The sequence below is a fragment of the Limulus polyphemus genome, unplaced genomic scaffold (genome assembly GCF_000517525.1).
Source record: "Limulus polyphemus unplaced genomic scaffold, Limulus_polyphemus-2.1.2 Scaffold1535, whole genome shotgun sequence".
NCBI classification, from domain to species: Eukaryota; Metazoa; Arthropoda; class Merostomata; order Xiphosura; family Limulidae; genus Limulus; species Limulus polyphemus.
Window position 1 is genome coordinate 190,796 of NW_013667145.1, and position 14,773 is coordinate 205,568.

Consider the following 14,773-nt stretch of genomic DNA (forward strand, 5'->3'; position numbering starts at 1 on the left):
GTCGGATTGGGAGAACTGTTTATAAATTATATTTACTGTTAGTGTTGGCCAAGTAGGGTTAGTAAAAACGATTAACGTTCGTTGAAATTGAAAAGATTTGATATATATTAGTTTTTATATTTACAAGTAACGTTATTAAGAATTATTCTGTTATCATGGACGTCAACAAATTAATAGAACTTCTTAAAGGAACAACACATCCAAGTCATCGCGAAGAAGCTGAAAAATGGTTAAGACAAGTATGTCAACTAATTTAGTAATTATAATCTGTGTTGGCATTATTACTAATATTAGTATTGCTATTAGCTTTACACTTAAAACTAAAAGTTGAACTTCAATTTTGAAAGTAACTTATCTTACTAATACTTTTAGTATATTACTAGTTTCTATTACTTATGAAGTTAAATATGTAGTTAAGTTGTGCATTTAATCATTAAGTTAATGATTTCACAAAGTTCTCCAATACCTTATAGTATAGTGACTATACAGTAAATGAGTAGTAATAATAATTAATACTATATCATTATTAATAATAATTGTCAAGTTCCATATTCCATGTAAAAGTGCAGCATTGATTTAATACCCTCAGACTACTTTAATTATTAATTTGAGTAGTATTATGCAGCTTATTTCATTTTGAGCTTGTGTATGATTGGTGAGTTAGTGATCATTAACTCATTAAGATTTATTCCTAGTATCACGAAGTTCGGAAATACATTAAAAATGGTTACATGTCTACAAAAACCCTATGAAACTAATTGTTAACCTTGTTATATATTTTATAGGAGAAATAAACTTAATAACTATGGGTATGCAAAATTGTGATTAATATTTAAGGTACTTGTTTGCCAGGCTTTGGTTATATTGAGGTACATTCAAAGGTTTTAATGTGCACCTTGTCATATTAGCATAAATTACAATCATCCTGGAAAATTTATGGCATTAAACAATTTCTACTTTCTCAAACATACACTGATACTTTTTGGTTCTTTGAAATCATGTTTTCTCTGACCAAAGCTCATCCTTTCAGTATTAAGCACAAGCCTAAAGTGAAGTCTAATTACTAAATTAGCATACACTCCTAGTTAAAACATTTGCTTGACAAATGTTACATATCACTGTGCACTTTAAATTTAAAGAACCTTTTAGCTGGGACATATATTTCTCAGTGCTCCCACTCCCCCCTCACACTGGGATAACTATTTCTCATTGTCAACGCTGTTCACACCTTCCTCTTCTGGGTCCAGGTTCATTATCTTGATTACCATCATTAGATAGAGAGCTAGCATCCTCTTGTTTCATCGCCTCTTCATCATCATGCATTTAAACACTACTTGACTCACTTTCACTATCTTCTAAGCTATCAGAGTCAAGCGCATCAAGCATACATATATAGTAATTAGGATTACTACTCGTCATTCTAGCAGTTGTCGTACATTCCACTTAGGCATCTTGTTTGTTACTGAAGGGCTGAGTGGAAAACATTGAGGGGAAACCACATATCAAGATTACAGGTGTACATATTAATAGTTTAGAATCTATTTATATTGACAGAAAAATAACTTGAATTGTTAACAGAGAGCTTTTTTATAATTGAGAATAATTTTATGTTACTTAAAACTGGATGAAAATGCCCAATGCCACCAGGTTTTGGACTAGAGATGTATGCCAGGTTTGCGAAAGGGTTAATAGATGAGTGTTGTGACTCATGAAATTTATCAACTAATCAAAATTAGTGTTTCCAATTATTACTAATTTTGATTACGCCATATGTCCAAGTCTTGTGTGAGAATAATTGATTAGTTGAGTTTAATCAATTAAGAGCATGATGTTTAACCATTTAGCAAATTATAATAATTGCCTAGTTCTAGTTTGATCTCTAATTTCAAATAAGATTACATAAACAAAGAACCTGTAAGATGTCAAAATAAACCAGGGAAAACAAGAGAGAGTAACATCATCAAAGTTATACGAAGCTGCTAGAAAATAAGTGCATGTGCCTTCTGCTGTCAAATGAAGCTTTGATGCAATGCCAAGGAAAATACTTCTTTGTACAAGTACTTTGTAATTCTGGATAAAATTAATATTAATTTACAAAATGTCAGTTGTTTTGTACCCAAAACTACAATTTTTCAGCATCATAGAACTTTTAATATTGGCTATAATTAATGTGGCATTCATCGTGCATGGTAACAGCATAAAGGGCTACAACATTGAAATACACATACTGACATAGTGAGAACAGTGACAATCCAATGAAAAAATATATTTATTAAAATCCCCATTTATTTTGAGTGCTGAAATTATGCTTTGAGAGAATTAACTTTAACCATCTGAAATAATGCACTTGTCCTGTTGGATAATTGCATGTAAAAGTTAACTTCCGATATGATATCTTACCTCTTCTGACAAAATAGCTTTTCTCCATTAGTACTGTCCTCTATTGGTGCAAATTTTTAACCACTAGCTTTCCACCTCCCTATTCTGCACATCCACATGTAAATGATTATGCAGCAGCTCTCCATCAATAGGAGGATGACATAACCCCTATTGTAACCACTACCATTTCCACTTTTGTTTTTGCTCACACATTTTCATTTATACTACAGACTTAGTTTTTCTTTAATTTTTCTTGTTTTTGAATTGTGAAAGGTTGCTTTTTCCAGCTTTTCTTATATTTTTCATACATTTTTTTTTGCTTCAAATTTTGAATTGTCACTATGCACTTGCAGCTTTGGTAAGTTACATCAACCACAGTTATTACTGCTGCTGTGGGTTTCCCGACTATTACTACTGGATTGAGTACTTAATTATCAGCCGAGGAATTATTTGACAAGAAATGTCCACATTCATGCAATTTTCACCATTACACAAGGAATATCCTGTCATGCCTGCTCCTGGGGTGTCTGACAGGGAGGACAAGAAGTTGGACAGCCTATCCCCCCCAAATATGCTTCCCAATCATGAGTCATATCGGGGGATTTATCCAGACCTTCTTCACCCTTTGTGGAATTAATTAATCAGGTTTATGCTGTGTTATCCTTATCTGCTGTTTCCTGTGATTTTCAACCTGCCCTCATTGATGATAAATATATTGGCCAATATTTAGTGTTCCCTCTCTCACCTGATGTTGGGGTTCATGCTGAGCATTTTGAAGATAAACTTTGGTCAGGGATTAGTATGCATCATCTGCCTTATACATCTGAAGATCGTGCTTATACATCTCATAGATCTTCTTTCACTTGTCTTGATTCCCAACATCTCATTACATTGTGAGGTTCAAACCCTAATGCGTTGGTGAATTTCTCATAACCTCAATTTTCCCATATTAGTCTGATGTTATCCACAATTCTGTGTACATTATTAACTATGCACTTGCTCACTCAGGCAATTCACTCATTTCCTGAAGGGTTTTCAAATGATGTTTGTGGTCTTCTATTTACTATAACGGCATGCTTTTCATCTTTGGCTCTGGCTTTTCAGACATGGCTGATATGCTGTTGGGATACCATTCTTTTTTCAAGTATGTTTACCTGCTACTTCCTTGTGCAACTTGTGCATGGCACTTTTTTTACATGAAGAGGTGTTTGGGGGGTTTTCCCGACTCATTGGAGGCCTGAGTTGAATCCACTTGTCTGCATAATTCATTTTCCTTGTTAGCTTCCCATTTATCCCCACCTCCTCCTACTGTGTTTCACCCCTCTGTCTAACTTTGCCAGTCCTGGCTTCTTGAGGCCAAACTTTTCCATTTTTGCCTTATGTGGACACCATTTACAATGGATCCATGGGTCCTACAGGTTCTTTCAGAGAGTCTAGCCCTTCTCTTCCATTCCTCTCCCTCCTTGTCTCCTCATCCCATTGCCTTCCACACCAAGGGATCCTGTTTCTTGCAGTATCTACTGAGGTGGTTCAGGACTTACTTCAGAAAAATCTATAGAAGTTGGGGAAACTTCTGAGTTGGGATTTTACTCCCGTCTGTTTGTTGTACCCAAAAAATGGGATGTTGGGGACTGGTTATAGATTTTTCATCCCTGAACAGTTTCCTGGCTGTGGATGATGAAGGTCAATGTGTCGAATGCCTATCTACACACACTCATCTGCCAGGCATCCTGGCATTTCCCCCATTTTGTTTATCAGTTTTGAGCTCTACCATTTTGCCTGGCTTCGGCTCCTTATACCTTCTGCCAAGTAGTCAGGTCCTTTGCTTTATTGCTTCACGCGAGAGGCCTTTATATCCACCATTATGTGGATGACTGACAACTTTTGGCTTCCTCTCCAGTTTGAATCTGCTGTTCATAATCAGTTTATTCAAAGACTGTCAGAGTGGGTTGGTTCATTAAGTTGGAGGAGTCGTTTTTCACACCCACAAAATATCTGTTTCATCTGGGGTGTTTTTCAATTCCCTCATCAGTTGGGCCCAGCCTTCTCCCCATCAGTTACAAGATATGGAATGTCTTGTTCGCAGCCTGTCGGTCTCTCCCTCTTCTAGTGCATGAGAGACCCTATCTCTTTTCAGGAGGTGGGCTTCTTTCGAAGCCCTCATTCCCCCTTTGTTGCCCCCACCTGTGTCACCTTCAGTGGTTGTTACTCAACCAATGGAGCTTCATTTGAGATCCCTTAGATGCTCCTATTACCCTGCCTCACCACCTACAGGCTGTCTTTGCTTGGTGTTTGGATTGGACTAATACTACCATCACAGTTTCTCTTCCACCTCTTCAACCAGATTGTTAACTATTTACAGATGCTTTCCCTTCAGGTTGGGGTGCATATCTCAACAATCGAGGTTTCGGGTCGTTGGACACTGGCCGAATCATCCCCACATATCAACATCTTGGAGCTGCTTGTTGTTCATTGTGCTATGCTTCACTTCTTTTTGGATGTTTGGGGGCATTCAGTGATGTCTCATTCGGGCAATTCCATAATAGTGTCTCATATACCCAGATAAGGGTGTACCCCTTCCTGAGATCGTTGTTTCAGAACGTTGAACCCCCTCTACTGAGGTCATGATCATTACATCAGATTATTAGCATATCGTATTCTGGGTGCTCTGAATCTGGTAAAGGACCAGTATCTCAGCCTGACAAGATTCTCCCATCAGAGTGGCCGTAAGATCTGCAGGTATTTTGGGAGTTGTTTGCTCATTGGGGTTTTCCAGAAGCGAATGCTTTTGTCACACATCTTCATGCACAACTTCCTCATTTTTGGTTTCCCATTCCTCATCGTTTGGCAGAAGCTGTAAATGGTCTCAGTGAAAACTGGAAGAGATATTACCTGTATGCATACCCTTCTATTTGTCTTCTTTCCTTGTTCCTTTCATTGATTCACTCCTTATCGTGGCTCCATTTTGGCCTGCTCACACATGGTTTCCACTTCTATGCAGGCTTTTTGTGTCACCTCCCCTTCCTTTGGCATTGCCTCCCATGCTCCTTCATCAACCTCAATCAGGCATGCACCATCTGTCCATTCCTACCATCCAGCTTCATGCATAGCTTTTGTCTGGTCCCTTGCCAGACAATTCAGATATTCTAGGAGTGTTGCCTGATGGATTGCCCATCCTGTATGTCCTTCCTCCTTGGCAGTTTATCAGTGTAAATATTATACTTTCCACTGCTGGTCACTCCACCGGAGATGTCGTTATTCACAACCTTTCCAACACAATCAACTGCATTTTTCACTTGGTTCTTCAATAGGGAACTGTTAGTTTCCTCAATTGCCAGCTATTGAGCTGCATTATCTTACATGTTCAAACTTACTGAGCTTGCCTCTGTGTTCCAATCCCCCCATGTTGTTATTGTTATTTTGTTTGTTATCTCTTTCCCGTCCTCCACGCCATGTCTTTCCCAGATTGGAATTTCAGTCCTGTCCTTCATGCTCTCACTTGTTCTCTGTTTGATCCTTTGTCCTCATGTTCCCTTTATCACCTTTTCTTCAAACTTCTATTCCTCATATTATTGGTTTGTAGCCTGCAGCGATCTGAGGTCTTTGTGATTGATGCTTACCGTGTGAAGTACCGCAGTTTGTGTTTTCTTCTTCCCTGACTGTTTGTTTTTGTCCAAGACTTCTGCTGCTAGAGAGGGTAGTTCCACTTTTTCTCCTATTTCATTATCCTCCATTTCTCACACTTATGATCATTCTGATCCTGACTGCCACTTGTGTCCATTCTAGGCCCTCTGGTGGTATCTCACTCTCACTGCTCCCTTCTGTGGTTCACTTAACTGTTTGTTTATTCCATGAAATCTTTCTGTGTCCCGGGACCTCTCTCCCATTACCCTTACAAGTTGAAATTGCCAATTAATTAGGCTGTTGTATTCTTCCCTTTTGCCTGAGGAGTGTCACCATTTTTGAGTATCTTCTCATCAAATCCATCACCTCACCGTGTCCTTGGCTGCCCATTTTCATTTTCCTTTGGATATCATCATTGGGTTCGGTATGTGGACTACACCTCATACCTTTATTTCACATTGCTTAAATCACAAGGCTGTTTCTTGCTCAGTGGGTTTTCATTTACCTCCAGTTGCCACGTTACACACCTTGGTGTTGTCATGACTGGTTGTTTTGTTTTTGTTATTTCTTTATTTACAGGGGCCTTTTTGATAGTGTATTGAGGATCCCACTCTATGGTGAGGTATACTTTTTTTTCGAAAATCCACATTGGCCATCCTGTGACCATGCTCGATGTCAATTACATTGTAGCTCCTCCTACTGCAGACCTGATGTACAATTCAATATGCTGCCAGCTGTTGATTATGTGTCTCTGTTTAATTGTCATCTATGCCTAAACAATTACCTCACAGGATTAAGTTATTGACACCAGGGAGATGGGTGTTCTGTAGGACAGTTCTCTCTACTGGTCTTTTGCTTCATAAAGATATTCATCCCAGACCGTGCACTCATGAACACACATAATCAAAGCAGACAGGGATTGATGGTATTGAGACTTTCCAACCACAGACCTGATGTACAATTCCAGATGCCACCAGGTATTGGTTGATTTACTCTGTCGACGTGGTAGCTCTGCTTTCAAAAATAGGGTATCAAGATCATCTGTTGCACTGTCTCCGGTGATGTGGTCCTCCAGACTCTCCAACTTGATTTACCTCCCTTTCTTCTAGTGGAGTATGGGAGTCCTTGCCACCTGCCAGTTTCTAGCGGCTGGGGTGGTGGACCATGGAGGCATCATATCACTCAGTTGAAAGCAGGGCGGTAGCATTCTGCAGGTGTTAGTGGCATGATGCCTTCCTACCATGGACCTGATGTACAATTCCAGATACTGCCTACATACCATCCTTCGGATGCATTTCCCAGGTCAGGTGTTGGTTGGAGATGGTCCAGCTAAGTAAGTCCTCACATGTGTTCTGACTGTATCCCTTCTACTGTGGACTGGGTGAAAACTACCCAATGCCACCAGGTTTTGGACTAGAGATGCACGCCAGGTTTGCAATCTCTCTTCCTACCTTCTGCTAGATGTCGGTTCCCGGCAGATCTGGAGTTGGCTGTAGCTGGATGCAGCACGTATTACCACTTGTGTACAATGGGTTATCCTCCTCATACCATAAACTGGAAGAAACATACCCAATACCGACAGGTTTTGGACCACAGATGCCATCCCACTGGGGCTTTACCTCTTCCTACCATCCAATGGATTTCTTTTACCTTGTATCAGGTGTCGGTTGGGTTGGAAATGCATGCAAGTAGAGATGGAATTTGGTACAAAAGCTCATCTTCCCTACCAATTCCAATTTCGAGGTGAAGAAGTAGGTAATTCTCTGCCTACCATGCAACTGATGTACAATTCCAGATGCTGCCAGGTGTTGGATGAGGTCAAACTACCACTACAGCCTATCATGCCCTAGCTATTCAACACCCAGGGATCCCATTAATAGATAATACTTATTATGGAATTTTTTCATGTTTTTCCGCTTTTTATGTTCACAACACAGTCATAAAAGATCGAAGAGAATACCTGGATCAGGTGTGGTGCGGTCTACCTTTGAGGTGTGATATTTTCTTTTTTGGTTGCACACCTCCTGGTCTCTCTTTGGGTGCTTCCTAAAAGGGGATAATTTTTTCTTCAGCCCTCCACCAGTTAAGTGTGGGATTCTAGTTAATTTGTGAGAAAGGGTAAGATATCATATCGGAAGTTAACATTTTTATAAACTGAAAATATATTTCTGATAGATACTTACCTCTTCTCACATTTCCTACCCAGCTTTCCCAATTCTGGTGATATTTGGTGTAGAGCCTATGACCAATCCCAAAGTGGTTAAAAAGTGCAAATGTGGAGAAGATGCTAGCTACGATAGGAGTAGTTTCATGATCTAATTGGTGGAGAGCTGCTATATATAATCACTTACACATGGATATGCAGAAGCAGGATGTGGAAGGCTATTGGCGAGCACTGAAAATTTGTGCCAATAGAGGTCAGTACTGATTGAGAAAATCTATTTTGTGACTGAAGTTATTTATCTATTGGAAATACTTTTTATGTTTAAGAAAATGTTAGCTTTCACTTATTCATACACTACTTGTATATACTTTATTTTACTTCTTGGTAGATCATTGAACTAACAATTGGCAGGCACATGATTACTTAGTGTTTACTTATAATAACTTTTTTTTTCTCATAAAATGTGCAGTTCATTTTAAAGATTATTTTGTCATTGCAGGTTCATAAAATTATTGGATTTGCACCTTCTTTGCTAGAATTAGTGATGATGACCAACTTAGAAATGTCTGTTAGACAAGCTGGTGTTATTTACCTAAAAAACCTAGTTTTGCAATTTTGGCAAGAAAAAGAACAAGAACCATGGAAGCCCGCACTTTTCCATATTCATGAACAAGATCGTGCAATGATTAGAGATTCAATTATTGATGCAACTGTCCAAGCACCAGAACTCATAAGGTATTCATTGTATTCTGACTTATAAAAACCTATTTTATGAAGTTAATGGTTTAATAAACAAGTTTAGTAATTCTTTTTTTTAAATTACATTAAAAAAAATAACCTATTCTTCATTGGAAGCAGCTGTTGGTATGATTTCATTTTCATTTTAGTTATATTACTGTAAATATGTATTTAATTTCTAAGCATTTGTTTAATCATTAAAAAACAATTGAAAATGTACAATCATATATGATGATTCACATTTGAAACTAACACAAAAATGAAAGTAAAATTAATATTTATATATACATTACTTATTGTAATGCAAGTATTAGTTACTACCATACAAGTTCACTCAAAATGTGTTAAAAGAGTAATTGTAGAACAGCATTAAAAGTGTTATGTACAGCATTAAAACCTATTCAGGTTTCTTTCTAAATTTCATTTGTATTGTTTCTAAACATCAGTGTGACTGTTTTAGCAAGCTGCCAATATCATTTGTAAGGTTATAAAGGCTATTATAATTATGTCATATCTTTGTCAACAACTATCAGAGTAATTAAAGCTCTAGCATCATGCCTTAGAGTAGCATCAAGATCTTGGTAATTTAAATTAATACTTGTAGGATTATATACTTATATTTTTTAGTATGCTAAACTTTATTATTTTTTTGTTTTAAAACTTAATAGTTTTGAACAAACCATGTAAATTTCAGCCTGTAACATGAAAAAATGAATTTCATAACCTATGGCTTTTTTATGGCTTGTCATCATCTCTAGTTTGCTAAAAAAAGTAACACATTTGTGAAATTACTTTCATATTTGTACAGAATTTTATTTATTAAAATAATGGTTTTATAGGACTGGTTGCAGACATGCCTAATCATGAGGCAATGTTTCAGGTCAAATCTAGTTACTTTTACATATTTTCTCTAGTAAAAAGCAACTTAATATACTTTTTAATACATAAATGTTGTTTTTCATTTTTAAGAACTAAATAAATAATGAAATAGAATAGTTTTATTTGTTATCAAAAGTGTTTCACCATTGAGTATGAATGTCTGTTTACAAAATTTATTTCTATAGCCTTTTAACTCTCAGTAGTTAATGTGCCATAATGTTTGAACAAAACTGGTTGGTGGTAACAATATTCTGAAAATGATAAGCCAATAAAAATTGCAGTGTTATATTTCTTCTGAAAGTGTTTAAAATATGTTGCATTGATTATGTTCATGTAGTTTTCTATCTTGTCACATGTTTGGTGCCATTTTATTGGTCCGTGAAAACATTATCACAAACTTATCAAATACTGTGAATTTGAAATAACACAGTGCTTATTAAAGCATTAAATTCATCATACCAACATGAAATTATATTGTCTCTCCTAACATACAAAAAACAAATATCCTTCTCAAAAATTTGTTGCCTAACTTATTCATACTCGTAGGCCTACTGTTTTATATAACATCTCTGATTTTTTTACCCTCACCCTCAGAGGGGGGAGGGCATTGCATTTGGGTTTGTATTTATGTATGTACGTCTGCGCGTGTATCTCGAAAAATAATAAACTGATTTACGTGAAATTTTTTACAAGAGATAGGGACGGCCCTCATGGGACGGTCCTCCCCAAATGTGGTCTGGATCACTTTGAAACATTTTTATAATGGAGATGTAGGGCATTTTCTCAGTTTGTTGATAATAACTGTGTACAAAATGATCAGATTAAGACTGAATTTCAGGCACACATTGAAACCAAAAATCCAAATATTTGCAGCAGGGCAAGGGTATGCAATCTCTCTGGTTGCTCTTCTTTATTATGTTTTAATCATCAATAATTTTATATTGGGTGTTATGTTTTAATAAAATTTTATGGAATCATTGTTAATTTTAAAAAAATTATAATTTGTGCTCAAGTTGCTGATTATTGTCATTTTAAAATGTTAACTGTAAAGTTTATCTGTTGTCAGCATTGAAAAATTTTCAGAATCATTTTGTAAATAAAAAAGTGAATTTTTAGTTAACTTTAACAATGGCCATTTGTGTTTGAATTATGTAAACATTGATAGTTCATATTTCATTTGTGTTTCATATTCTGTATACAAAGTATTGTTATTAAAATGCAAATTTTGGATTTGCTACACCATTAAGTTTTTCCCTATCTGAAATTTATGCAAAGGATGCCATAAATGTTTACTTATATGAGTTAAGTACATGTCATAAAATGAAAATAAAATAGTTTAGCCAAAGTTCAAGTGCTCAGTTAGCAAACTTCAAAAATTTCTAAAATCCAATTATAGTGTAGGTTTTAATTCTGTCACACATCATTTTCTGCTATTTAGCAAATATAAAACTTAAAGTTAGGTAATTAATCATGTTTTATATTACTTTTTAGCATAGTCTTTATAGTTTTGCAAAAAGAAACTGTCAGAAGATATATAAACAGTAGGTGAAAATTCAAAATCTTTAATTGTTACATCTACAAGTGTCATATCTGTTACAACTGACCTGTAATTTGTATGATACATTATTTATTATCTGTAGCTATATGCAGTTGTGATAGCTCTATTTCTTGTTAATGCAGGATTCAGCTGGCAGTATGTGTCAACCATATTATAAAACATGACTTCCCTGGACGTTGGACAGAGATTGTTGATAAAATCTCTATCTATCTGCAGTTACCAGACACTTCAAGCTGGATAGGTGCAATAATGTGTCTCTATCAGCTTGTTAAGAACTATGAGTATGTTAATATATTTAGATAATTTTTTTACCTCCATTCTAAAGAAGGTGTGTGAATATACATACAAGATTAGTTTTAGAATATGGTGGAAATGTAAATTTGTTTATGAAATTAGAATAATTAAAATTAGCAAACAGGACAGTAATTATTACAAAGTCATCGGAGTAACTAGTGAATCAACATTTTTACTTTGCAGTTTTAAGCTATGTGTGATTAAAGAAGTTTTAGTTATGAGCAGATAGGTAATGAAAAAGAAATATATTTATAGTGATAACTAAATAAAAATGTCATGTGGCAGGAAAAAAAGAATGTATAAATTAGTCTGTCTTGCAGATAATTCCTGAAGACAATGTAGAGAATGTTGAAACATTGTACATGTAGAGTGTATTACTATGTTTTTAAAATTGTGTAAATATGAACATTGATTTTAATTATATATTAAATTATGCTGATATCTGTCTGAAAATATAATTCTTCAGTTTGTTTTCACAGATAAAAGAACTTTTTTTCATGCATCTTGTTAGAAACTCGTATCTCTTGCAGCTTAAATCCATACAAAATAACCTGTCATTTTGAAAACATTTAGCTATTATATTAGAACAGTATATTTTATTGTTCCTAGATACAAGAAACTAGAAGAAAGAGGACCACTGAATGAAGCTATGAATCTACTTCTTCCACTTGTACACCAAAAAATTATCCAGTTACTGCCAGACCAGTCAGAAACTTCAGTATTGATACAAAAACAGATTTTAAAAGTCTTTCACTCACTTGTTCACTACTTTCTTCCACTAGATCTTCTTCCTAAACATGTTTTTGCTTCATGGATGGAAGTTTTCCGAGCAGTGCTTGACTCCCCTGTACCAGAGGTAAAGACTTGGGGGGAGATTTTGAAGCAACTGAAACTTTAAAGAGTAGTTGAGCAAGATTTTTTTCATTTTAAAGATTTTCTTAAAACTTGCTTAAAGTACGTTAGCAGGACTCCAAATATTTAATGACTAAGTCTGCTTTTGAATTTCAGAAATGTGAACAAAAAAGAGGCAAAAAAAAACAGATAACATTTTAAAGTTTTTTGTGAATTGTTAATCATTACCACTCATAATACAATACTTGTTTTAATAAATGCAAATTGAGATTAATTTGTGTCTTATTTATCTGAAAATAAAATTTAGAAACTAAGCTTGTTTTTTACAAATTCATGATATAGCAGATATATTATGGTTGACATGTTATCATATAATTTTTTCTTTCACTCTTTAACGATTCAGTTTCCTAAATACTTACATCATTATTCATGTATCTACTGACCTTGCATTTGGCATGTTCTACTTACCAGCCAACATACTTTAGTTTGTATTTAGGTGTTGTGCACCTAGAGAAGGCTGCAAGGGCAAATTAAATCCCTTGTTGCTGGTTAAGTGGTGCTAAATCAAACTGGTACAAAGGCTAAATTTCCAACATGTTATTGTATATTGCAGACTGGATTTAGACTTTGTCCACAAGAAAAGAACTCAGAATAATATGGTTTATATGTTAATATTGTACTTAAGTTAATGGGGAAAAAGTATTTCTGAATTGTTGGTCTTTGACATGTCCTATGCATTCTTTCTGTAAATATTTAAACTGGAAATGCTGATTCCATAAGTATGGTGAACTTAGACACAAAAGAGATTAGAAGCTTAAAGTCTAATAGTCCACAATATTGATACATTGTTTGTGTAACTGGTTTTTATCTAACATATTTTGTGTGTTTATGTGATACCTTTTATAACATTAAGAGTATTTGCTAATAATTTGTATCACTGGTATACAGTATTTCTGTCAGAATGTAAAAGTGATTATTTTTCATAGTTTTTTTTCTTCCTAAGTTAATATTTAATTCTTTGTAATACATTCTTATACTTTTGAAAAAACTATATTTTTATTTTGTCGAATTAAAATATTGTATTCTAAAATTTGATGTGGTTATGCTGTTCTTTATGCCAGGCTGCCAACCTAGTAGAGGAAGATGAACGACAAGATCTGTCATGGTGGAAGTGCAAAAAGTGGGCTATGCGTATTCTCATTAGGATTTTTGAAAGGTGTGGAAGGATATTATTTTTATAACACAACTATAAGTTTTCCAAGCTGATTTAGGTACAGACATTATAAAATGTTCTCATTACTGTGTTCTGAATTTAGTTGTGCACAGAATGCAAGTGATATCAAGTGTCTGTTGATGCCTTTATAGCCTGTAAGTTCTAAGGAATAGTGATCATTGTCTTGAATTTTATACATACAATATCCTTTGTTAGTGCACTCAACATGATAACTGTGTCGAAATTATTCATTTCCGAGGAGTGTTTTCTGTAATTACTGAGAACGTAATAATTGTCTTGAAGTTTATACATACAATATCCTTTGTTAGTGCACTCAACATGATAACTGTGTCGAAATTATTCATTTCCGAGGAGTGTTTTCTGTAATTACTGAGAACGTAATAATTGTCTTGAATTTTATACATACGATATCATTTGTTAGTGCATTCAACATGATAACTGTGTCAAAATTATTCATTTCCGAGAAGTGTTTTCTGTAATTACTGAGAACGTAATAATTGTCTTGAATTTTATACATACGATATCATTTGTTAGTGCACTCAACATGATAACTGTGTCAAAATTATTCATTTCCAAGGAGTATTTTCTGTAATTACTGAGAACGTAATAATTGTCTTGAATTTTATACATACAATATCATTTGTTAGTGCACTCAACATGATAACTGTGTCGAAATTATTCATTTCCGAGGAGTATTTTCTGCAATTACTGAGAACGTAATAATTGTCTTGAATTTTATACATACAATATCATTTGTTAGTGCACTCAACATAATAACTGTGTCGAAATTATTTATTTCCGAGGAGTGTTTTCTGTAATTACCAAGAACGTAATAATTGTCTTGAATTTTATACATACAATATCATTTGTTAGTGCACTCAACATAATAACTGTGTCGAAATTATTTATTTCCGAGGAGTGTTTTCTGTAATTACCAAGAACGTAATAATTGTCTTGAATTTTATACATACAATATCATTTGTTAGTGCACTCAACATAATAACTGTGTCGAAATTATTTATTTCCGAGGAGTGTTTTCTGTAATTACCAA

At 34.9% G+C, this 14,773-nt stretch overlaps 1 protein-coding gene across 1 annotated transcript in view; it reads left to right on the plus strand.

Annotated features, from left to right (window-relative positions):
* Nucleotides 1-15: 15 nt before the first annotated feature.
* The window catches only part of LOC106463989 (importin-7-like), a 57,237-nt gene continuing 42,479 nt past the window's right edge, over nucleotides 16-14,773 (plus strand). Inside the window, 5 exon segments of the mRNA XM_022391643.1 lie at nucleotides 16-239; nucleotides 8,667-8,902; nucleotides 11,465-11,623; nucleotides 12,246-12,492; nucleotides 13,610-13,704. Of these exon segments, the coding sequence (XP_022247351.1) occupies nucleotides 156-239; nucleotides 8,667-8,902; nucleotides 11,465-11,623; nucleotides 12,246-12,492; nucleotides 13,610-13,704 (821 nt within the window). The 5' untranslated portion in view covers nucleotides 16-155.